Source organism: Plodia interpunctella, chromosome 9 (assembly GCF_027563975.2).
Source record: "Plodia interpunctella isolate USDA-ARS_2022_Savannah chromosome 9, ilPloInte3.2, whole genome shotgun sequence".
Lineage (NCBI taxonomy): Eukaryota > Metazoa > Arthropoda > Insecta > Lepidoptera > Pyralidae > Plodia > Plodia interpunctella.
The window spans coordinates 8,277,813-8,304,221 of NC_071302.1; the positions used below are offsets into that span (position 1 = coordinate 8,277,813).

The 26,409-nt window shown below is 36.1% G+C and overlaps 2 protein-coding genes across 4 annotated transcripts; one reads left to right on the top strand and one right to left on the bottom strand.

The window, feature by feature from the left end:
* Positions 1 to 2,143: 2,143 nt before the first annotated feature.
* On the top strand, positions 2,144 to 12,447 carry LOC128672555 (uncharacterized). 2 transcript variants are annotated; one of them, XM_053749788.1, is made up of 6 exons: positions 2,144 to 2,562; positions 8,348 to 8,425; positions 9,914 to 10,177; positions 10,311 to 10,431; positions 10,524 to 11,179; positions 11,289 to 12,447. In XM_053749788.1, the coding sequence occupies exons 3-6, from the start codon at positions 10,007 to 10,009 to the stop codon at positions 11,880 to 11,882; spliced, it is 1,542 nt and encodes a 513-aa protein (XP_053605763.1). In that variant the 5' UTR covers positions 2,144 to 2,562; positions 8,348 to 8,425; positions 9,914 to 10,006; the 3' UTR covers positions 11,883 to 12,447. The 2 variants fall into 2 exon arrangements, with proteins under 2 accessions (XP_053605763.1, XP_053605762.1); XM_053749787.2 differs by lacking the exon at positions 2,144 to 2,562 and adding an exon at positions 6,666 to 6,879.
* A 1,056-nt stretch (positions 12,448 to 13,503) lies between these two features.
* eIF4B (eukaryotic translation initiation factor 4B) lies at positions 13,504 to 25,124 on the bottom strand. Of its 2 annotated transcripts, none has more exons than XM_053749786.1 (15): positions 25,055 to 25,124; positions 24,483 to 24,593; positions 23,625 to 23,818; positions 22,631 to 22,738; positions 22,152 to 22,240; positions 21,253 to 21,389; positions 19,902 to 20,022; positions 19,314 to 19,409; positions 18,690 to 18,769; positions 18,208 to 18,382; positions 16,397 to 16,481; positions 16,099 to 16,147; positions 15,363 to 15,660; positions 14,812 to 14,998; positions 13,504 to 14,428 (listed from the first exon to the last, which is right to left on the bottom strand). In XM_053749786.1, exons 1-15 carry the CDS (start codon positions 25,065 to 25,067, stop codon positions 14,366 to 14,368), a joined length of 1,806 nt encoding a protein of 601 aa, XP_053605761.1. In that variant the 5' UTR covers positions 25,068 to 25,124; the 3' UTR covers positions 13,504 to 14,365. The 2 variants fall into 2 exon arrangements, with proteins under 2 accessions (XP_053605761.1, XP_053605760.1); XM_053749785.1 differs by having other exon boundaries at positions 19,314 to 19,412.
* Between the last annotated feature and the right edge of the window lie 1,285 nt (positions 25,125 to 26,409).

A 26,409-nucleotide genomic window follows, 5' to 3' on the forward strand; every position in this document is an offset into this window, starting at 1 on the left:
TATCTATATCAGACTTTAAATGATAAAAACAATTTGTTTATATTCTGTTTACACCTCTCTACAAAATTTTAAAATAAATCGGCTTCGTAGATTGTTATTTTAATTTTCCTACAGGACTCTCCTCATTTTCCGGGATGAAATATCTATAAGATGTTAACCCGGGATTCCGAGGAATTTTTGATTCATAATTAGTTTTTCAATTATCCTACGGGAACCTGCCCATTTACCGAGATGAAATGTATTTAATTTTCCTACAGGACCCTCCTCATTTTCCGGGATGCAATGTCTATATGTTATCTCGGGATTCTGAGGCATTTTTGATTCATAATTCGTTTTTTAATTATCCTACGGGAACCTGACCATTTACCGGGATGAAATGTATCTAATTTTTCTACAGGACCCTCCACATTTTCCGGGACGAAATGTCTATAAAATGTTAACCCGGGATTCTGAAGCATTTTTGATTCATAATTAGTTTTTCAATTATCCTATTGGAACCTGACCATTTACCGGGATGAAATGTATCTAAGATGTTAATGTTAACCCGGTATTTAAGGTACCTACATACCAAATTTCAAGCACATCGGTTTAGTAGATTTCGAGTGATGAGCGTTCAGGCAGACAGACAGACAGACAAAAAATTCCAAAACTATATTTTCGTCATCTATATCAGTAACTAAGTATATTCCATGAATGGCCCACAACCGAGGCTTTCGGACCAGATAATCGCTAGAATTTGAAAAATTTATTAGCTGGTCCGCGGACCATATTTTCTTTGGACCAGTTAATACCTAACTCGATTTGAACACAACTTATGTGTAAAAATGTCAGTGATGTCCATATAAACTGAAATTGTAGTGATCGCAATAAAAAATGATAAATTATTATTTATTTATTTATTTAGCTAAATACAACGTACACAATATGTATCCTTTTAAAGTAATTAGTAAGAAAAAATAGGAACTTACACAATATTATCATCCTAAACACGTTGACTCGCATTCGTCAATCTCACAAAACTGCAAACAATTCCTGACAAGCGTCTTCCATCCATCCACGAACACATCACATTATGATTATCGTTAATATATATTTCTATGCTAAGTAAAGCAGGCTACACCTAGGTGTAACCATGTGAATCCGGCTGCAACTAGGACTAGTCGGGAATAGATCCGCTATTGCCAATATCTGTTACAGAAATTAGAATATTATATAATCAATTCGATTGTCTCTAAATCGACCTATATTCTTTTTTACCGATTTCAATTACCATTGTATTTTTTTAAAAATATTGATTGACCATATATCTTTTGCTTTTAATTTTTGGTATTAATTTTATCTGACTACAATGAAATGATTATGTATTTATTGTAAGTTAAATTCACAGATAATTAAATCTTAGATTTATTTACTACTACTAGATAGCTATACTAATACCTAGCACAGTAAAATGTGTTTTCTTATACATTCTATTCTACACAACTAAGTACCTTTATTGAAAACTTTTCTCATATAAAAATCTTATTTATTATATTTTATTCAAAATTAATCTACTTGTACCTATATAAATACCACAGATAAATACTAAACACGTACAAAATAGCTGTTTTTACAAAATGATCGCATTACGTCGTGTTATTGCATCATCATGCAGAAGATATTGATCTTATATTATCTATATTTAAGTCAAACGTCCGAATACTGAAAATAATGTAAAGGATTATATAAATGCAGATTTATAACTATTTTTAGGTAAATACATTAGCAAAACCTAAAAAGTATTAAATGATAAAACTTTGTTTACTTCCTTTATAATAGAAAGAGATAGGTGATAATACTGCTTAAGCATAAAAGAGATATCCTATATTGACGCACGTCAGATCAGAAACGTTTCGTTATTCAAAGAACTTGTATCTTACATTTTTTGTTCTCATTTTAACATGACAATGTATTTAATTTTATGAGATTTCTTTAAAACTATGTAAAATCACTTTATCAATCCATAAATGTATATGATAGTGTTTTACAGATTTCTCAATGAGTAATAAATGTGAATAAAATTACACTTCATGATTGTCTTTACACAGTAATTGGAACGTAATTCTGCATTCTTCCTCCTCCCACTTTATTCATATAGCGCCGCGTCTTTTATATTTCGTCATTTGGATATTTTTCTTTCACGAAGTTGGACATTGTGAATTAATAATACGACTTTTGCATAAAAATAAGTTACTTGAGAGTTTTGTTGCTTTGTAATTTATAATAACCTAAAGTCCCAGATACTAAAATCAAAGTGACACAAATATAAGTTATTCTCTTTATTTTTGATAGTAGTTAACTGAAAGGGTTTCCCCTTTAAGTTCGGTGGACTAATTTGGAGCCTATCATGAGCAGCGCGAATATCAACATATCCAACAAAGTTGTTAACTACGAGCTCTGTCTATGCGTAAACCATTTGTTGCAAAATAGCGTTGTTTTGCGACATAGAATTAATTTTATGAGAAAGTATAAGATTAAGAAGTTTAAGACAGTGATTACAAGAAGACATACAATGACAATGTGGTGAGTACTAATAATGTAATACCTACCTACCTAGGCACTAACTTTTGATTTCACAAACCTTCATCACATAAATGCCATAAACATATATAAGTATATATGTTCGTAAGTACGAACGACATAATATAGCAAAGTAACAACAAGATAACATGTTTATAATGCCGGCTATACATTATTGAGAAACAGTTCGCCGAAGAATCAAAAACCAGCAATATATGCTGAATCAGTCAAATTTAGCTGTTTCGCGATAATTTAGGTATAGCTGGCATAATCATGGATTTAGTAGGTACCTACTCCGAGTAGGTACCTATTAATTGCATGGGCTTAATAGGGGGTTCTTTACACTGTAGAGAAAATTGTGTAGAGTACAGCTGCAAGGATCAAGCAAGGCAGCAGTTTTTCCTATTCATACATAGATGGCAGCACAGAAAGCCCGATTTCCATTATTGTCCTCCATTGTTTTGACGTCCATATACAAAATTCGACGTACGTCGACGCACGTCAATGTGTTAATTACTGAAGAGTGATATGGTTAAAATATTTTATGATGTGGTCAAAATATTAAAGAGAAAAATATTACATTAAAACATTTCAATTTTTTTTTAATAAGGATAGACAAAACTGGAAATGGATGGATTTATCAAATGTGTGATATAGGTACCTATCAATCAAGTGAAGGCTGGTAAAATTCCTGTAATGTCATCTAGTATTGTAGTTCTTTAATGGGTCACCAGACCAGCTTGTTTGCGACTGCAAACCTGCCTATACTATACAAAAAAGATAATTAACTGAAATAAAAGACATTATCCTAAATCGTAACTGTGCCAAATTTGGACTTATTTAAAATATAAACTAATTATCCAATGAGTTTGATAGTGACCTGCTTCTACATGTATTACATGATAAATGAACACATTAAACAAGCTTAAAATCTGGAATCACAAACATGTGACTGTTCATAGTATTCATGTGATGTTGTATCTATTTAGGTATGTCGAGTTGTGCCAGATTGAATTTATTCTAGGAACAACATGTTTGGCAATCAGTGCATATTGTCCTTTATCAAAATATAAAGTTTAGCTTTTAAGCGCGTAGCGTAGCGTAGCGTTTCGCCGCGTGTATTTCCTGTCCAAAAAAAAAGAATCGAAGTAGGTGTCCCAATTTACGCTACTATCTCATCCCGTTACCCGGATCGTGGTCAGTCTAGTTATCGGTAAAAATGCTTAGAAGGATAAAATTTAAATCTAAAATTTATTTCTTATTCATAAGCACTTCTCATACCGCCGTTCGTCACTACACCATACGTAAAATATGTAAAAAGACATGTTGTTTTGAAAGTAACACATACAAAAAGTTATATATATTATAAATTATTTATGTTTTAGTTTTAATTACTTAACAACTAATTAAAACTAAAATATAAATAATTTATTAAAACTACATTATAAAAATATTAAATTAAATTTTAGAATTTAAATATAAAATACACATTATAAAGTTCCAGGGACATTTTCCGGCGTGTACGCTAACCTTTAGCCAAAACTGCTTTTCAATAGTAGATCTTATTAATAACCATTAAGAACTATTATTGAAACGATAACTACTTATCGTTAATAGAATTGACATCCAGTATATTTTGTAGCGATCCTATAGATCCTGGTTCAAAATAGTAATATAAGAAATTATGATACATCGTTATATTATAAGACAAAGGTAAAAGCGTCTGTCTGTTCGAGATAAATTCAAAAACTACTGCACGGATTTTTATGCGGTTTTCACCAATAGATTCCTGAGGAAGTTTTAGGTGTATTAGTGTAATTTTTTTTTTACCGGTGTGAAGTCGGGTCGGGCCGCTGGTATATGTCTAAAATAGTTATTTTCAAAATGTTGAAAATGCAATGCTGGAAGTAATGTATTCGAAATATTCTTACACAATCAGGTTTTTTCCAATTAGTTTGGGTAATTAACGCTTGTATGTACATCAAACATGTTATCTCTTTTATCACAAATCAACCGTCAGGATGGAGACTATGATACTATCAACATAGTATAGAATAGTAAAACAATTTTAACAGGCACCTGCCTGTTAAAATTGTTACCTGGGTTGTTGTTACCCAAACTAAGTACATAAAATTACTAAAGTGGGGGGCCCGTGTGGGTTGTCTGCGACGTCACATCTCACAGGTCGATACGTCTGCTATGAAATGGAGGCGCCGGTGAAGGCCATGGTCGGGCGCCCGTGCGTTCCGGCCTTTTGGCGTTTTATTGGAACGTTGTTCTAGACTAGACAATTTGATGACAGTGACTTATGTCTCTATCCGCCAACTTATTCATTTTTGTATGATCGTTATGGCAGATGTATATAATATAATATAATGTAATGTAAAATGTATATAATATTTTTTACAAGGGATAATGTTTTTAATATACATCATTAGCTAAGGTTATTCAACTGAGTTCAATGTCAGTCAATTAGCAAATGAATCATCACCTAGCTAGTACCTATGCTATTTATATCGAATCAACTTGCGATTTTAGATGGGATTGTTTTTGATCTGTGGTTTATGTTACAGTGAATCCAGATTCCTAAACTCCTAAATATATTGAAATAGGTAGTGTGAACTATATCCTCTACAACTTCCACCTAGTGTATAATGTGGTATGGATTATCATATCCATACCATAGGTTGAAGTTGTAGGGAATATAGGCAGGCACAGCACAGGGTAAATATTGAATATATGGTGAAATAGGTTAGGCAAAATATATTTTGCTGAACATCGTTGATATACCTAATTTTTGTTGTCAACTTGTCGTGTCTCCGGGTTATCAGTTTGTTTCAAGATCACAATGACTTTGCAAATTCGTATAAGGTTACATGGTCAACAGATTACATATCGAAATATGATGTGCGAAGACATGTGATGTCATATAGAAAAAAAATCTAGATTTTTCTCGGCTTCTTTTTAATGTGTTCCTAGTTTCAAAAATTTAATATGTACAAAGTTTTCTATAGTTTCTAGGTCAAATAACGGTATATCAGAGGTATGTGTTTAGATTTTCATTGGTTCCCTTTTCCTTAACTTTTTAGTTTGATGAAAAGTTTTTTTTTTCAGGTGCTTGATTCATAATAATTTTATAAATTTGAATAATTTGCATAGAATACTTTGAGTATTTAATGAATACCTTCCTATGTTTTGGTCTTTCGATCTTTACACCGAAGGACCGGTCTTTTCTACGCGTTGCATTTTTGATTTAAAGTTCAAATTACATAATTTCAGTTTCCACTTCTGTACGCGTTATCTGTAATATTATCATTGTGTTAATTAAAAGCCATCTGTTTGTTTACAACTTACTGTCAATATTTTAACTCGTAGTTTATCGGTTCCAAGTAGATACCACTCCGGCATAATAAATAAATGCATAGCATGTATCATTTACATTAATTTAATACCTAATCATGGCCGATTGTTGACTAATTCTGATCGAATTTCTCATATTTTGCCTGAATTTTGGTTATCTGACAGATAGACTGGGCAAAGTAATGTTCGCTTTGCTGTTGTTTTATCTTAGTCCAGTCCGTTTTCTATGAAATTACCTAGGTGGTAGCTCGGTATAAAGTGTTTTAAATTTTGTAGATTCTGGTTTTAACTCGTAATGCGCTACTAGATAATTTTTTTGATAAGTTTTATCTAGTTTACTTAGATAAACATTTTGAATGAACAATAATACATTGTTGCAAAATGGCTTACATAACTAAAATGATTAAATAGGTAGAATTTAATTCGCGATTTCTCCCGCTCGCATTCATGATTCATCAGAGGAAAACAGCGTTTTGCGGCGCTTTGAGATGGCGCTGCGTAATTCCCCTGTATACATACCATACATATTATAAGTAGGTTTCAACAATGCGAAGCGAGTTTGAACCTGCACAAAAGCCCTACTCTTCAAAAGTGCGTAGGTCTCGTGACTATCGTAATCTATATGTTGCTATTGGCTATTTAAGTTGTCGTCATTTGAGTCGACCAATCGTATCGCTGTGAAGTTATTTTTAGAATGCGGGCGTCGTGTGGTGGGGATTGAGGAAAACTGTATCCGGCACTTGGACGCAAAAATTGCACAACATTTTCTGTGTTCGCACGGTGTGCACGCGTACTTGCGCATTTCTTATTTTTATAAGTTTTACTTTCTAAAGTCACAAAAGTTGCCACGACAGCTATTCTTAAACGTGTTATCTAATTATTTGTTTTATATTTCCCTTTTAACTGGTGTTAAAAGTGACTACTGCTATTGGAGGCACTGCGGTATATTTTTTTGTCAGAGTAAGTTTATTTTTTATTTTGTATTAAAAATTACATTTGCGAAAGTTACAAATACATTTAAAGCATTTTATGCCTTTTACAAATTTATGTCTTTTTACATTTCGTAAAAATACATAAATTATGTAAAATTTAAATTTCGTAAAAAGACATAAATTATGTAAAATTTAAATTTCGTAAAAAGACATAAATTATATAAAATTTACATTTCGTAAGAAGACATAAATTGTGTAAAATTTACCAGAAACTAGTGGTAGTAAAAATACTATACTTATAGCGTACAAAAGTACGCTGTACCTATAGACCTTGATTCCCTCGAATCATGTCGCGACGAGTTCCCTAGTGAATGAGAGGAGCCATACAATCTAATGTAATCTTTAAGTTAAGTTCGTAATGTCCAACTTGATTTGACGTGATGTTTTCATATTATCTGGCCACGTTTCTTTGACATGTGATGTGAGCTAGAGGCGACACATGTCCTTCGCGAAGCTTCCCATTTAAATGTGATTGGTAACTACATATCTACTTCAGAAACGGATGGCCGAATTTAGATGTTTTACATGTTTTAATGTTAATACCTACGACGTAGATTATAAAATGGTTATACTCAAAATTTACATACTTGTTAGCAATGATGTTGTTTGTTACCTTGTTTTTTGATTCGGTTAAATTAAACATAATAACCAGCGTAGCGTGTTCATCTTCTAGTTAGAGATTCTCTTTTAGTAAGTACTAAACTACTAAGTAGGTAGGTACCTACCTACTTAACATAGTACCTCCGATCTAAGCTTTATCATCTACCCAGCTAGGTATTTTTGAAGAATAAGATATCTTATCTGGAACACTTCCAAATTGGCAGATTCTGTAGCTCAATAGGTAAATTTAATATAAAGGTTTAAATATTTATCTAAAAGATAACGTTTATCTGTTTTTCGGATAGTTATCAGATTATTTCTATCATAACATAAGCACGTACCGTACCTATTTTGATAAGATCCGACAACATGATTCGATAGCCTTGAATAAAAACTACGTAACACTTCATTGGCAGGCAGATGGATTTAGACTAATAGGTACTCCACATACTTACCAAAATAATTTAGTTCCTATCAAATCTTAAAAAACAGTCGATACTTCTACGTGTTACCTAAGATAAAGTAGACAAACATTTCATTATCCATACAGAAAAATAAGTTTAGTACAGAAAAAACACAGCAATATATATAGTAATGGTACGTCACAGTCGTTCCAATTTAATTTATACATATATTGGAAATTGGTCTCGTAATTATGATATGGTCTTGATGAGCCATCCTAAGTTGTATTACATTGAATAAATGTTAATATAACTTTCCATTACTTTATTGCGACTTAAAGTCATCCACTACCTACTGCAAATATTGACTTTGCACTATATTTTATAGTAATTGATACTTTATGATTAAAGGAAATGTTTCTTTTTTTGTTGCAGGCCTACAACAGGGAAAATTAATCCCCAGGGAGCCTAAGTGATAAGATTTCTTTAGGAGCTCAGGAAGAGTTCGAAAAAGTAAGTAATTACGTTCACCCTTCACCAAGAGCTAATATTCTTTTTCACAGGACTAGAAGCAAGAAGCTGAAGAAACGAGGAAATGAAAATAAAAGCTCACGCAAAAAGAAATACAAGTACTAAAAGCAATAAAACAGCGCTGAGTGGGTTAGATTTTGCAGAATCTTAATTTAACTTTTAAAATCTCAAAGTATTTTGAAAAGTAATCAAAATAGACGTAATACTTTTAAATCCGTCTTAAACGGTTAAAACTGTAGTTAAAATTAAAAATAATTTTCAACAGAGATTTTAGACTGACCTTAGACAGTTATGGGGACGAAAATATAAAAATCTAACTTTTCATACATTTTACAAAAGATGGTGTTTTTAACGAATTCTTTGATTGCTACATTTCATGATATTCTCCATTGCATGGTATTCATGATTCATCGCTCATTCGTTTTGAATGTGGTAATGGCTGCCCGGTTACATTTATTATTGGGAATGGATATAGGTATGTTGTTAAGTAACTACAAAGATAGTGCTTGACTACCCATTAATATAATTCAAATATATTCCCTCAAAATTAGATACCCGTTATCTAATTTTACGATAAAGATATAAGGACAAGTACCACCAAATTTGCCGCAGCACAACTTTCAATTAAAAATACATCAATGCATGATATCATTAAAAAACAATTAAAATTGTTTCTTTCTTGATATGTTCTTTATTATTCTAGTTTAACTAGATAAGTTACATGTAGAAAATAATTCTATTAATCTTGTTCATAAGTTACATAAGTTCTAACATTATTAACTTTACTAATTAGTTTATTTAAAAATAAGTAGAAAGGCTTTACTTTGATCTGCCACCAAAAGACAATCCAATTTGCGATTTTGATAAAATGTAACCTATTGTCTTTTCTACTTGTTTCCAAGATATTGATTGTGGAAAGGTAAATTCAGTTCATTGTGGGCAGGTGACATTATGACAAATGAAAGAGGCCATCTGATAAGTTGAGCTCTATAAACGATGATGACGTCGCTGTGAAGATATAAAACTATGTATCAATATATTCTTTTTTCTTTACATATTTATGCGACATCATATCAAGCATTCTTTTTGTTTCCATTATTAGATTTTCGTCATTTTCTTTTATATAATTATGTTATAAAATATTTAATATTTTCATAATTTAATATATACGTAAAAAAATAATGGTCATAATGCTCTTGCTTATTTTTGTTTCTTCATTCTCATCGTTACACGCTCACCACATTTTCATTTCAATCATTACAAATCCTATGAAAGTTGTGAGATTAAGATAATGTCTATCTCGCAGTTTTCTTTCCTTCCTTACCTGCATGAATTTGTGTGGTAACATAGTCCGATTCAGTTGGAGGACCAAATGGGCGGGGAGACTGTTCATCACAAGTCCTTTTCCAACCTTTCCTTTGCTTCATATATTCTGCACATTATGTTACGTCGTATCATTTCTTTTTGTAGTTCTATTCAAAATGGTTGCTCAAAAGATCACCTGTCCGAGTCGAGACGGCGGAATCGATATCGGAAATCAATACAATACAAACACCAAAAGACATGGTTTTTTCGCAAACGAGTCACAAAACTCGAAGTCTTTTGAAAGTGGTAGAAATAGATCGTTTAAAGCCAGAAAAGAGTCAGCAGGTGAACGGCCTGACCGGCGGAGTGATTACCGGCGAGAACCCAGGAATAATGCCATCGTCACCACTGCCCACCAGCTTGTCAGAGGTAAGGATGGAGCCGGCTGCTGTGAGTACTTAATCATAATGTATATATATTATTTTACATATAATGTTAAGACTATTTTTAGTATCCTTTTACCAAACGAATTTGAATTAACATGACTTAACTCTGCTTTCAGGAATATTTGAAACCGGAGCCGCTATTCGAGAGCACAATGTTTCCGGAACCGGATTACGAGTTCTTCCAAGATCTGGATTGGTCCTCCGCTCAAGGCAGGGACGAACCAGCACGGACCATTGGTAAGATTGTTGATCTTTCTATCTACGTAATATCCACTTATATATAATTTAAAACTAAACTATTATCTAATACTGAATTTTCTTTTGTTCAGATATGCCGATTAAGAAAAATGAAGAAAGGGCTAACACGTATGACACAACGAACACACCGTTCTCATCGACAGGTTGGGAAGCCACATCCCCACCTGCCTATACAAGTTTCTATGGTACAACTACACCTTACGACTCGCTCTCACCGACTGCGGTGGACGGGTTCGCAAAGTTTGATGAATTCTTGAACGCTCGAGAATTCAATAAACCAGATACATCCGAACAGACATTTAATATTAGCGATTTGCCAGTTGTGATAGACGAGGGTGTAGAGGGTTGTGGGGTAGAAAACATATGGCCAGTAACGAATAATTTCGTTTGGCCTTACACACACACAACACCATACACTAAACTTTCTAACACGACACAAAACATGCCCTTTATTCCATTAGAAGATTCACTAAATCAAGATGATATTAAATTTATGCCAGTTATGCCGAGAGAGGTGGAGAACAGTAACTTGGTACTGTCAGAATATTCACCGGAACGTCATTTCAAAGGGGAGGACTTACAAGAAATTGGAGGAAGAAGTCATTCTCTAGGACTATCCGTGGACGTCACGGCGGCGCGGGAGTCCCAGGGCCCGAACATCAGTACACCCGATGTCGTCAACTGTGTAGTTCAAATGGAGAGACAGGATACTCTACCTTTGGACCAGGTAATCTAAATCTACAGATTAAAATAATAAATTTTAGTCATGACTATGAATGGTCGTGTCATTTTTGTTATAAATATTGAATTAACCGTGTTCCTTTTAATTGTTTCAGAAACACACAAGCGGATGGCCACCAGAATTCGATTTCGAATCCAATGACATCTATGTGAAGCCGACGACCTTGTCGCCGGTGGTAACGAATCCTCCCACACCTGCTGAAGAATCTCAAGCCGAATCCGACACGGACTACCTTCCTCCGCGTCGAGCGTTTAAACGAAGACATGCCAGCGAAGATTCGGACGAGACATACACACCAACAACAACAACACCACGCAGGGAAAAAGATAAGAAAAGAAAGAAGCCAGACCTGAAAATCAAGGCCATAATGGACGCACTTGAGAAGACAAAAGCACGAAGAGGGCGACCGCCAAATCGACGCACAAGCATCGTCTCTTCCACAGGCAGCGTTGACGACAATGCCTCAAATGTATCAACACAAGAGGTGAAATATAGAGAATTAAGAGACAAAAATAATGAAGCATCCAAAAGATCTAGAATGAACAGGAAACTCAAAGAATTACAGATGGAACAATTAGCAGATGAATTGGAAGAACAGAATAAAAAATTGAAAGTTAGAGCTAATATACTAGAAGAAATGACAGTGAAACTAAAAAATGCCTTAATGGCAGCTATGACGCAAAAATGAGGGTTAGTTAATTTGTTTTGAGTTCCTGAAGTCAGCGCTTTGCGTCTCCTATTTGTTGTAGATCTTAATTCATGCTCCGCATTAATTTGTGTTTATATTACTAGCGGTTTTGCATGAATAAATTGTTTTTGTTAATTCTAACTATGGATGTTTTTATTATTTTGAATACACGGATTTGACGAATTACTATTAAATCGTTATAAATGTTATTGTAAGATATATTTGATCTAGATTAAGCTGTTCTTGCATTCGCAGTTTTATTTTATATTGATGTGACATTAAAACTTATTGATTAAATTAAATGAAATCGTGTCTTGATTTATGTAATAATCAAATTTGTAGTGTTTAAAATTAACTTAGAATGTATCCTTGTGTGCAATGGCGTTTATTATAATTTGTTGCTTGATGCGTAGAATGCATCATTTACGCTATTGCATAGTAAAACAAAAAAAAAAACAAAGTATCTTGTAAGATAAATTGTAGGTCATCTTGGTTTATATAATGCATGGTAATTAAAAATTTTTGATTACTTTCTAACTATAAAAATAAACATACGAGTTTCAGACTTTTGATTTATTTTTAACCTATTCTCCGGAACCAAAAGAACAGATTGTAACCCGAAAGGAGAAAAAATAAGTACGTAAAGATACACGCGTGACATTTGGATATATGCATTCAATTTTCTTCGGCATATTAAATTAAAATCCCCTCTGGCAATAATATAGGGGGCCAATAAACGTTTATTCCTTTGGTTATGTCTTCCCATTTAGTGGTGATAGTTTGTAGCTTTGATAATTATATATGTCATACTGCTGAATGCATGTCAGATATGGTCAAACGTAAGTTAACCTGATATGGTCAACATTATATCACAAACTACATTATCCAGCAAAGGCATACATTATACAGTAGAGGCGCAGGGTTACTGGTATCAAACGCAAAACCTCCTAAATACTACTTAGGTACATGAAAACTTTTGATTCGTAGGTTTTTTTCATATAAAAAATACAATCAACTTTGCGATTCTACACATCTTATAATTTTTATTACTCTATGTAATAGCCAAGCAATAGTACAGTAGCGTTACCTATGTAGTGGAATATATAGAAACTATAATAAAACTAAATAAGAAAAGGAAAAATTTTGTATTTAGGTATTACGTTTAGACAAGAATCGTCGTTGGAAGGTTATGGGCTAGATACCAGTAACGCTGTTAGTTTTATTTTGTCATTCATTTCATTCATATTGGTGGTGGACCTTGCGATAGCCTAGCGTTTCCAAAAATTACTATCTATAGCTATTTTTTACCGTGATAAGACTATCATTGTTCTGCAATACTCCCAGCTCGGCTGAAATCGTAGTTTTACAGCAAAACCTTTATCTTGAATCATATTTATTTATTTAGAAAACCCGCATCAACACCGCTGCGTAGTTTTAAAGATACAAAATTCGTATAGATGTTAAACTGGGTAATTAATATAAGTCATAGGCATTAGGTAGGTACTTTCTAATCATCCTTGGTACTCATGTTAATAAAAATTATTTTATTTCTTATTTATGAAAATTAATTTTAACACAACAAGGCAAATATTTTTTTGAAGGGGGCAAATGATAGAAGATACTTGTTGTAAAAAGGGTATTTATTTATAATTCACAATATTAGAATGTAGTTCACCAAACAGATAATTTCGACAGAGCAAATTGATGTTTTGCTGTTTAGTAATTTTCATCCTCATTAGTCCTTGTGACCAGATTTCACCGGATAACTAAAGATAGTGTTGGATTTTATCATCAATTGATATAAATACGATGCAGGCAGCGTGCCGCGCGAGTAGGTATACTTGCAAGTAAACTAGTTGCGGCGCCTCATACGTACTTTAACAATTTCCAGTGTAAATATGAAATATGTAATACAATTAACATTCTAATAATAAATCTAAATCAACTATATATTTAACATATAAATTCTAAAATAAAGAAATAAGATTCAGTGTTGGTAGTAAAAGTAAAGAATAATAGAATAATGAAATATTCACAAAAAAATAAAATAGGCACCTGTACCAAAAACCAGTTGGAAATTGCATGTCACTGTTGCCTGTTGCAAATGTCCATACAACACTAGTATGTAACAAACTATAGAAAAATTTACACCAATCAGTACAATATGGTCACAATCGCAAGCCCCAGCCTTTGCTGTTGCTTCGACATTCTATGGAGTTAAAACGGATTAATTATCATCATAAAACTGTATTGTATGTTGGAAGCGGCACCAAAGGCTGGGGCAGCCGTCGAAGCTGCGCGAGCATATAGCGACCCTAATATACACTTATATCCACACCGCACTATACTAATCGAGTCCTATTACATAGCACAACGCACGATCGTCCCAGTAGTGCTCGGCGAGTCGCGACACTTGACACTCGTTAATTTACACTTTACACACGAGTCAGTTATATTCAGCGCACACAGAGGCTTCGCACGTGTTAGTCGGAGCCGCCGTCGTCTGCGTCCTCCAGGAAGCTAAATTTATTTGACGCTACGAAGTTCTGCAAAGAAAAATATTATATTTAGAACTAAGCACAAAGTAGTACGTCGTAAGTAATGATAATACTTAGCTCCTGTTGATGGGGTCTCTCAAAATTATTCTGTTTTTCAGCCTCTAAAACATTATCCATATAATTTAGAATAGCTGTTCTAAACATTCGCAAGTTCAGAATAATTTTTTTTTCAATAAGACTGTTATGAGGTAAGTTTTAATTTGACATAGATGTGAAGTGGAATGTTGAATGACTAAAAATGAGTCAGATCGTTTTAAAAACTCATATGGCACAACTAGGATTAAAACCTAGGACCTTTCGGTTTATAAGCGGTATCTTAACCATTGGAACACCACCGCTTCTTGGAGATATTAGTCACGTAAAATCCTCACCGGTTTCTCCTGTTCCTTCAGCTTGGGCAAGGGTTTGTCCTCAGAGTCCCGGTCCCGGGAGCGACTGAGGCGCGCGCGGCCGTTCCTCTCCTGCGAGGTGTCGCGGTCCCGCGACCGCGCCCGCCGCTCGCCGCCCACTTGGCTGTGCTCTCTGTCGCGGGAGTCCCGCCTCTCGCGAGAGTCGCGTCTATTGAAGACAGTTTTATTTGCATTAACATGACCTGGCAAGTTGTTGAAGTTGTTGTGGAGTGAGAAAACTGAAAACTTATGTTTGACCATCAAAATAAAAATCTTTGTCTCATATATTGACGGCAAAAAGTCAGACAGGAATCTATCAGAATGACCCAATTAGAAAAGGTTGACCTTTTCTAAAACTACATAATGACTAAGGTAAAGGAGGGTAGTACATCATAAAGGAAGGATTTCAAAGCCATCGAGAGAGTCGCCGCGCGTGCTCCATGTGACCAGAGACCCAGCTCTCGTCCCGTCCGTTATCATACAGTATGACTAAGTAATATGACAGAGGTAGTATAACAAATTTCAACGCCTACCTGTCGAGGGAGTCCCTGCGCGAGCCCCCCCTGTCGCCGGAGTCGCGGCGGCTGTCCCGATCGTCCCGGCTGTCCCGCTGATCCCGGTTGTCCCGCTGGTCCCGGCTTTCCCGCTGGTCCCGGCTGTCCCGCTGATCTCGGTTATCCCGCTGGTCCCGGCTGTCCCGGAAGTCGCGGCGGTCGTCCTTGGAGTAGTCGCGCCGGTCCCGCTCGTCCCGGTAATCGCGCCTCTCCTTGTCGTCTTTGGAATAGTCGCGTCGGTCTCTGTTGTAGCTGCGCGAGTCTCGCCCGCGATCGTCTGCAAATCACGTTTTTTATTGTAACTGGTTATATTGCCTATAGCTCTGCCAGCTGTACAGTCTGTCAAGAAAGTAAAGAAACGGATTTTTAACGAACTACATTTTTTGCCATTGCAATTAGAATGGTAAATTGGTTGATAAACACTAGTCAAACACTTTCTTGACAAATTGCAACTTATGTTTGATCTTGGATGATTTCATTACCTTCAAAATCGGCTCAGTGGTTTAGCCGTAAAAGCGAGACAGAGACATACTTACACACTGGTATAAACTTTTTCTTTCAGTTTTTCGCGAAGGTTGATTGGTAGTTTAGCATAAATTCCTTGTATCATAATGGTAAGTAAGTTTTAATATATAAAAACAGACAAAAGTGTCGGTAGCTGGAATGCAAGTGTGCATGTTACTTAATGTGTATTGCCATAACATTAATAACTTACCACGTCTCGCGTCTCGTGGTGGCCCACGACGGTCGCCAGAGTGATCATTCTGTAAACAATGTGAATGTGAAATTATATGATTACTTGTGAACAGGGTTAAATCATAGTTACATACAGCTAGCTTGTAGTCTGTTTGTTTGAATGTCCTAACCTACTGGTCAGATTTGAATATTCTTTTTGTTAAGATAGCTACTTTGGTGAGGAAGACGATAAACAATTCATAACCGAAATTCAAACTCAATTATATTATAAATAGCTATAAAGTGAAGATAGGGCTAGCTACTATAGTTTTACTCACCCTGCGACCCCAACGTTCCTTTTCTTCAGTACCGCGCCTGGCCTCTTCTTCCTGCTTCCTAAGGCGCTCTTCAATCTCACGCTCCCTATGAATAGGATAAAATTATAATACTATTATTATTTTATTACTTATATACTACCAAGTAGACAAAAAGGTATACATATAGAAAGACCCAGCAGATGGTAAATTGTCACTACAGCCCATGGACGCCTGCGGTGTCTGGTGGTGGTCCACCAGACGTGTTTGGTGTCACACACACGTTCTTTACTTTGTGGCCTGGGGGTAGGCACGATCTTAATGTCTGTAAATACTATATTGTACATGCTGCTCGCAGCTCCTCCCGCGGTAGCCTTTATTTGCAAATTAGTATAATGAAGTGAGTGAAGGACAGTTGAGAAGCTTAAGTTTCGCATTTATAATATTAGTATGCGTATACTCTTGCGTTACTGAGTGAGTGAGTGACTGACTGATAACGCACAGCCGAAACTACTGGGCGTCGAAGACTGAAATTTGGTGTGTAGGTTCCTGGGACAATGTAGGGGAGCACTAAGAAGGGGTTTCCTGAAATTCCCACGGAAAACGGATTTTTACTTACATGCGAAGTTGTGGGCAAAAGCTAGTCAAGTTATAAAATGGTAGTTGACCAGAGGTTAAACCCAGGATTCGAATCCCACTCTGAAAAGTGTATACCAATCTGATTTACATATAGTGGGTAGTTTTTATAGACCACCATGTTCTTCCGGTGAAAGAAAATATCATGTAGAATCCTGCACTCTATCACTTGTGACTGTTTTGTTTGTTGAGCATAATTTTCAGGAATTTATTTCAGATCTAATCTCTCTAATATTCAAGTCATGAATCATCAACGTGCAACCAACCTTTGGACCATGATGACACACTTGTGGTCATGTTATGATGTAAACAACTTCCAAATGAAGTCAGAAAAACATAGCCACATATAGCTATATTATTATAAATACCAGTTTTCTTTATTATCGAGTGTGTTATGGCTAACAGTGTTTGCTAGACTTTATTCAAGTAGCTTAAAGGCATCTGACCGTCTTGTGAACGCGTGCGTTAGCGACGCGTGAATTTTCATGTCCTTCCCCAAATTCTGTATGCGAAATTAAAAAAAAAAAGCATGAGGAGGTAACAAACTTACTTTCGCATTTATAATATTAGTTAAGAGTAGGATATTGTCAGTTTTGGTACATTTACTAACAATATATCCTATATTTGTCGGTGTAAAGCGACCGAATCGCCCATAAACACACGATTCGGTGTCTGTTGACCGTTGATATAGCACACAACAGGGGTACAAGTACCCTCAGTCTCAACCATGATATATATCTTGATTGATTCTTCATGTGCAAAATTGAATATAGTCAAGTATGTATTTTAAAAATTGTCCATCAAAGGAAGTCTACCATCCATATTAAGGAGGGATTGCACACAGGCAGGCGTATCATAGCAGTCTTTTAAGTTTTATTTTTTACGCTGATTACCGGTTTCGCGGTGTTACAGCCTCTAATGAAGTGGGAACACGCGAAGGTAATATATATAGAGAGAATAGAGTAATTTTCCTTTTCATTGAATGTATCAACGCTAATACTGGTGTGAGATTCTTTTCGTGTCACAACGGACGTGACTGTTACGACTACCCATTGTCATCTAGTAATATTTAATCGCAATTAGCAAACTAAATAATCAGTGCGCAAGCTCACGATGTTTTCCTTCACCGGAAGCAAATGATGTCCTATAAAAACTAGAATTACACGAGTATCGTATTATTAATAAGTCTGGTTACTGACTTGGCGGCGGTGTCGACGGGCTTGGCGGCTCCGAACACCTTCTCGGCGGGCACGGGCTTGGGCGGCGGGCGCTCGTCCGGCGCGGCGCCGTCCGCCGGCCGCAGCGGCGTCTCCGTCTCCCGCGGCACTGTGCGCGGCAGCAGGTTCAGCTTTGGCCGTTCGCGGGGTTTTGCGTCTGTACATTATGTTAAATTAGTAATGTCACAGTGTAATGATTTTGACTGTGGTTAGACTGCTTTAAATAATGTAGTCAGGGTTGTCACAAAATATAAAAGACATGATACTATATTAGTAATGATTTTTGGATAAATTGATATTTACGACGAAGCTTTTTGCTCATGAAAAGGTCCAATATTGACAAAGCATGTGGGAGTTTATTTCTGTGCATTTATTGATGAAGAATGTTGTTGGTAGCACTTAAATTAAGTGCAAGTGCTGCCAACAACATTCAGTCATACAGTTTTTTCAAATTTGAACCTTACCTTCTCTGGGTGGAGGATCACGATCTCTATCGCGGTCACGGTCGCCGAAGCCCCGCGACCCGAATCCTCTGCCTTCCCGGCTGATGACATACAAACAGACAGACATACGTCATTATCTAAGTACTAGTAAAAAAAATATTATAATATACCATATTCTGAAAAACCATGAAAGTGATGATACGTTATGTAATGTTTAATTTATTTCTGTTTTATTTTAGCTTGTGATCTTTTTACAAACTACTTGTTTAGAAAAAATAGTGAGTTTCAGAATTATAGCCATTTCATATTCGTATGTATTTAGTCATATCATGAGCATGTTATTTTTATGCTTGAAGAACACGACCGATAAGATGACGGTCACAGACGACCAAATACGTGATTTCTATACAGTTTTGATAAGTCTCATAAAGGAACAACCCGTCTTTGTCATCCGAGCGTTTTCTCGGCTATATAATGAGCAATAAAGTGTCAGAGCCCATGTAACACACGACTTCCTGCGCAACAATTAATGGGAGTCGTTAACTTATGTAGCACGATTAGGATTCGAACCTGGGACCTTTCTATTATATGTCTTAATTACTGGATCACCAGCGTCGCTTACAAGAAAGGATAACATTGACATACCTAAATCCGCCACCGCCTTCGCGTTCAGCTGTGCGGAATCCGTCCCGACCGCCATAACCACTCCTCTCGCGGTCGCCGTCGCGACCGAAACCTCTGCTACTATGGACAAGAAAATAAACTTATTCAAATACAGTCGTCTATAGAGTAGAAAATGTTTTTTTTAACGTACAGTTAACAGCACATCAAGTTACCCTGCATGAAACTTTATGGCACGGTAATAGCGACGAGTTTGCATTGAACTTGGGTAGGTTGATGTACTGTTGACTGTACTACATTTTGTCATTGCAATAACAAAAGATAAATATCCAGATACCATTTCCACACTGAGGGACATGTCTGACACCACAGATAATGCCGTATCAGTGGCGTCGTATAGATCTTAACGAATTTGACAGAGTCGACACGCTAAGAATTAGATCTTAACAAATTTGACAGAGTCGACACGCTAAGAATAAGTGTTGCCAGCCAAGAAGACACAACTATGTTCAAATGCTACGACATTTTCGTCATACTAATATTATAGCTGTATGTGAGTGTCTATTACATGTAAATTCTGTTCGACATCATACTACTATACGGTTAACGTACCGATCGTCGCGGTCGCGGTCGCGGCCGAAGGAGTCCCGGCCGGCGTAGGGCGCCCGCGCGGGCTCCGGCGGCGCCGCGCGCTCCCCGTCCCGCCACCCGCCCGGACGGTTGTCGGCACTCGCTGGGGAACACATATCACATGTTCAGTCTGCCCATGCAATATCTTAAAGATCTTTCACACAGCTTACAAGATTTGTCGTCTATACTTGTTTCTAATAAGTCACTTTTGGACACTAAAACATAATAATGGTATTCCAGACACAATATAACATGAATAAGTGTTCCAAAGACTATAGGGACAGTTATCAGGGAAGTATTTAATCCCTTAAAATTGTACATTGTAGTACTTTGATCAAGTGTGTGTAGTTAACAAGTGACTATTTTCCAATAATTATAGAAGACAAACCAAGACCTCATGAAAATATTGAAGTTTTGCAGATTGCAAATGCATGGTCACAAAGAATACTCAAAATATAATTTACTCTTTTAAATTGTTATGTAAAGATCTTATAATGAGGAACTCCATATCGAGTCAAGTTTACGATAACAATATTTTATATATAACGGTATCACTCAGAAATGAGAGCAATAATGTCCGAGCAAGTCAAAGATTAGTCTGAATTGAGTTACGGTTGCGCACCGCGTCACAGATTGAACTCAAAGTGCCGGTCGCGGGGGTTTCCAAAGACACAGAGGGCAGAGCCTCGCCCGCTAGGGGTCCCCGACCAAGCCCTAAGGTCTGTGTTTCTGGTTCCCCCGCCGTCGCATCAGCGACGCCCTCTTCTAGAAGGTGATAATTATCACTCGACCTTTACTCAGACCTTCCCGAGACGAATTGAGCAATTCCACCGATTTTATGATCTCTATCCCGATTGGTTAACATTCTAGACTTTTTCTAAGGCAAATTTTCGATATAAAACTAGTATGCCCTGTGTGTGCGTCCCAAGTGTGACATTAAAGCTTGCTTGGAACACCATTTCTCAATTATCATCATTGTGACATCACAATACATAATGGTATCACTACATGTTAAAGTTATGTTATCTAATGGACGCAATAAAATTTTAATCTCGATACTTACAAGGCCGTATGCGACTGCATATAGTCACGCTCTATTTAATAATTATTATTAATAAAACATACACATAGTGGTAGTTTACATAGAAAGTGATGAGTTTCCTTGTCTTTAGAGTATTTACGAGTAATGACTAGCTTTTGTTTGAGAGAAGCCGAACCCACATCCAGTGAAACATATAGGATGGAATTTTCTTTTATCAAAATATTGTGTACAATGTAATGTTAGACAATTGGAAATGAATAATGTTTGTGTAGAGTGGAGTGTAATGCTCACAGTCTCTCTCCTGGTCCCGGTTGTTGTCGCGGTCGCGTGTGATGTCGCGGTCGCGAGGCGCAGCGCGCGCCTGAGGCTCGGGCGCCGTGCGCGGGCCCGAGCGCCAGTCGCCCATCGTGCGCTCCGGGTCATATTCCCTGAGGAACACATGTCAATATAACTCTCTTTTCTTTTGTCTCATTGTGTAAACAATATTATGTATCAAGTTATGATTTGACAGCAATATAAATTAAAATAGACTTTTTAGGTAATTACTTTTGTAGTTAATAAATTCAATAAGTTCATCAGTTAGGCAAATGTTTTATGAAGAGAATTGTCAAAAATTAAATTAATTAATTAAATCGTACAAATTTCTTCTGGAAGTCAAAGAACACGAATATCGATTACTGGACCGACCCAACCTAATAGGTAGGTACAGTTGTTTTATGGTAACCTCACAAAATATCACCACATATTATATCAATAAAGTTGCCTAATGTGCTATCTCTCTCCTTCGACCCCGTCGAGCCCGGGGTCAGTGTAAAATTTTTTTGAAGATTTAGTGTGAATGACCATGATTTTACAACAGACCACATGACGTCTGACAGACCAACAGACAACTATCCTTGGGAATGCTATTATTGTCTATCAGCTGCCTAGACCATTAGTCGCTTCGGACGACATCCACGGGAGAATAGGGACTGATGCTATTCTAAGGCAGAACCACACGCCGCGCTAAAGGTGCATTATGGAACATAAAAATGATGAAATGAAGAAAATGGAATCAGTACCAATAACACCACAAAAGGGATTTTGTGGTGTTATTGGTATGTTGTCCCATGTATTATCGGCAAGAACAGCTGTGTAACTTAACGAAATGTATCAATACAATGGGGTACAACACTAACAATGATCTTTACCTGTCTCGGTCGGAGCGCCCCCCGCGGCCCATGCGCCGGTCGTTGTCCTGAGTAGCCACGTCTATTCTTATCCGTCTGCCGCCTATTGTCTACCAAACAAAGGGACACAATTGTAAAAACGCGCAAATGCGACCCTTTATGGGAATTTCGGACCCCAAATCTTTTGCAAAAAGTTGAAACAAACAGTAGAAAATTTTTACTTTTACAGCTTAAAGATATGTAGTATAAATAGTTATTTTATTGCAAAAACAATTTTTGTTTTTCTGTGAAAAACAACTTGTATACAATATTTAGAACCTCTGTTTTTAGGAACAAATTGCTTAACCAAACTCATATTTCCTAACAAAACTTAATTTGTTTCTTAACAGTTAGCTGTGATTAGGATATGTTAACTATTTGTTTATAACTATGTTTTACATGGACAAATAAAGTTTAATATACATATTCTAGTAGCTATTAAAAAAATATGCAACAATTACCAAGTCTGGCATGTTCATGGCATTGATAAGACTCTCCCTGTCTTCAAAGTCAACATATCCATATCCTTTGAGGCGATCACCTTCTCTAGGCAATCTCAAGTTGGTAATCTGAAAACAAACAAAATATTATAATCCAACAGTGGGTTTTTGTACCCAAGATGTTGATGATTCCCCAACATGAATATAGTTTGTGATGTTTAAATAACAAAACATTTATTTCTCAGCTATTAGAGAATACAACAGATCAAGAAATATCAAACAAACATTTTGAAAAATCAAATTTTAATAATTCATTTTGCATTCAAGTGATCTACCTAACCTAACCAAGTTTAGACAGTAGGTTATCATAACCATTAATTTATTTGATTAGCTCATTGACTTATTTAGGTATCTATGAATTGTTTATACTGACATGTTTGTTTTAATAAACAATGCATTGGAAACTCCCAGCGATTATGCTGCATTATCAAAGTAAAAACATTCAGATATATCTGGGATTCTTATACACATTCTGGTTTAATATTTTTTTATTGCTCAGCGTACTAGTGGCTAGTACAAACTTTCCCCAGAGCTTTTACAAAAAATAAAATAAATATTGTTCATACACAAACCATTTCCCTCTTACTTATTACATCTCAAACCAATACAGTTCTCTAAAACTAACCCATATCATAAGGAAGCTATGTGATAATGTTGTCCAAAGTAGGTTTCATAACACAGATTTCAAATCAACAATGTGTCATAAGCTGAAACAATTATAGTCAGTCACCATAGTCCAAAATGGTCAGGGATATATAAATACTACAGATCATACAATGAGTAGAGGTTAAGTACAATATATAGATATCTTTAGAGTTGTATAAATATCTTGACAGAAGTGTGTGCACATTTGACAATATCATATACTGAGTGGACACGCATCTTACCCCTCTTTGGCTAGTGCCACTAATATCCAATCTAATAGGCAATGAGGATTGGATAATCAAAGATTCACCTTAAGTCCATCAAAGAGCTCTGTGATGGCCGTTTCATCGACATCGTAGGGCAGGTTGGAGATGTGTGCGATGAAGGGCGGGCGGCGCGGGATGGAGTCGTCGTCCACGGCCAGCCCGCCGCGTGCCGCGCGCGACGCCGACGGCAGCACCACGGGCGCGCGCGGCCGCGACGCGAACCCGAACGATTCCGAAGCTAAACCATTACCAAAACACACATAATTATTACATTATAAAAATTGTGAAGATTATAAAGCTAGACTCCAGTGTTTGACCTGTTGCAATAAAATATGTTAATGTATGATATGCGAGAAGACTTTCAATAATAATAACAAAATATTTACAACATTGTATATTTTAGGCACTTTTAGAAAGACAACTAATTAATTTAAATTTTTCAATTCATTAATTTGTATTGTACTGTTTTTGCAAATAATTAGTATAAAGAAAATTAAATAGACCCTCAGTAAAACAGGGAGCAGGCCAATGAAAGACTAGTCTGAATTGAGTTGTGACTAAATGCCATCTCGTAGATTGTGCTAAAACTGCTGGTCACAGGAGTTTCCAACGGTAACAGCACCTACATCTCTCCTTGTCCCACTGGACAAGTGTCCCCGACTTGGCACTGCACTGGCATTTCTGGTTCCCCTGCCTTCCCGGTTGGGGAAGCATCCGTCTAGAATGTGTTAGAAACACTGGAGACCTTTACTCAGACCTTCCCGAGGCGAAACGAGTGACGGACACTCAGTGAGTGCACCCCTGGTACGAGATTAACATTGGCCAACCATTACCCTATATTTCATCATTGGGTCATTGACAAATAAAATATAAATAATTATAAAAATTTGAACTTTACTCACGTTCTTCATCTACGGAATCCGCCCAGTTGTTTATCGTGGGAATAGTCGTCGGCTCTGCTATAATGTCTGTGATGCTTGCTTTGATCCATTTTGCTTTCTTTGATTTCTTGCCTGCAACGAAATGAGATATCAGCGATCAATTTGCGGTAAATTAAGTAGAGGATAACGCAGCGATGACGCATGGCGAGTGAACGACCTACTCCGATTTTGGAAAGCGGTTATTCATGGACTCAATGAAAGGACAATTTCATTAGCGGCACATCTGTTCAAGTTCACTTTTTCTAACCTCAATAAAATTAATACAACAAGTAGATAATGGTTTGGAATCATGGTTTTGTGAAAATACAGAGTTATAAAAGTTAAGAAATGTGGCCACGCGGTAAATCCAAACGTCCGCAGAGGTGAAACGATGACACGTTAGCATTATTAGATAACATTGTAACACTTGAAGAATAGCAAATTTAAGAAATTTAGTCACATGCAAATATCATTAAGCGTGAAAAATCGAATATAATCTACTATTTAGGAAGAAATTTTACATTTTTTCACGTGACAAAATTAAAAGAACTAACCTGCAGCGGCCATATTACAAGGCTGGGGCCAGTGTTGCCACTGACTGACAGTTATTCACCCGTAATGAATTACATTGAAAAAACTACTGTTGCCATTTATTTAATTTATGCTCCCTAAACAGTGACAGTTATGCCCTACACATTTTGCAATTTGTCGCTTGCAATTTGTTGCAATCACATTGCAATATTGGATGATAAATTCAAGATCTGTCAAACAGGAATGTTTTTTTTTTAAATGAAAACTATCGGGGTTGTATATCGAAAAAGCTATATTATGGCATTTCTGTCTAGATGAATAAATGAATTGTTCTTTTTTACACGTGTGGTCTCATAGTTAGAGATTTCTTTGTTATGTGTGTACGCCATTAGTGCTGACGCTGACTATTGCGACGTCACAGCTTCGTACACAACCGGGAACATGCGATGCGACAGATAAATAATCTCGTTCTACCAATATTATTTCTCAATATTGTGAAGTGCGAATATATTTATCTTTTTTCAATAACGGTAGCGAATGTATGAGGAAGTCTATGTTTTCTGTGTCTACAGTTAAATAAAAGTCCCATACTACGAAAAATCCCAGTAACGAAGTGCATTCGTGTGAAACCTTTCATTACTCGGTACTAGATGGCGCACCCGTTACTCAGTACCGAATACATACAGTTTGCTACAGCTGTATACTATTTAATTTTAACATCTTTCTGTGCCATATTTTGTGCGAATAAATGATAAATGATGATATGTAACAACAATTTATAAGTCCCTTGACATTTGTATGAGATAAGTAGGGAAATTGTATGGAAAGGTTCTATCTCATTTGGATACGCTGCTATAGCTCGATGTCTGTATGTAATTCAGACGGAACACATATAATATAGGTAAAATAATTCTAGCAGTAGCAAGCAGCGTCAAATTACAAGCTAGCCAGATTGCAAAGTGTATAGACCCTTATAAGTTATTTCCCCGAATTTATTCAAAATTGTACTGTGGCAACATAAGTGTTGTATTAAGTGTTGCAAGTGTATTGTTATTTCTACTATTGTAGTAGATTTTTAAGAAGTTGAACTCATGAATATTATATTAGTTAAATGTTCCATTCGTACGGATTTTACGAATCAAGGCTAAATTGTCTGTGTTACGAATGGAACAATAAAAAAAATTATATATATTTTTTCATCTTTATTAATTATATATAGTAGAAAGCTAATATTAAGGTTTTAAGCTAATATGAGAAATAAAATTGACTGGAATTTTATATATATTTCTTTTATCTATGACTGGAGTAAAGAATTATTTGTAAATAAATTTCTGACATAAACCAAGGTTGTTATAAAAGCTTATGCCAGCTCCACGCT

Bases quoted from the DNA above. Each gene is read 5' to 3' on its own strand.
- LOC128672555 (XM_053749788.1), top strand. From the start codon at position 10,007: ATGGTTTTTTCGCAAACGAGTCACAAAACTCGAAGTCTTTTGAAAGTG. The intron at 10,178-10,310 runs GTAAGGATGGAG...CTCTGCTTTCAG, and splicing joins TGCCCACCAGCTTGTCAGAG to GAATATTTGAAACCGGAGCC. The intron at 11,180-11,288 runs GTAATCTAAATC...TAATTGTTTCAG, and splicing joins ATACTCTACCTTTGGACCAG to AAACACACAAGCGGATGGCC.
- eIF4B (XM_053749785.1), bottom strand. The intron at 23,819-24,482 runs GTGAGTAAAGTT...GTAATGGTTTAG, and splicing joins GGATTCCGTAGATGAAGAAC to CTTCGGAATCGTTCGGGTTC. The intron at 19,413-19,901 runs GTACGTTAACCG...TCTTGTCCATAG, and splicing joins GACCGCGACCGCGACGATCG to TAGCAGAGGTTTCGGTCGCG.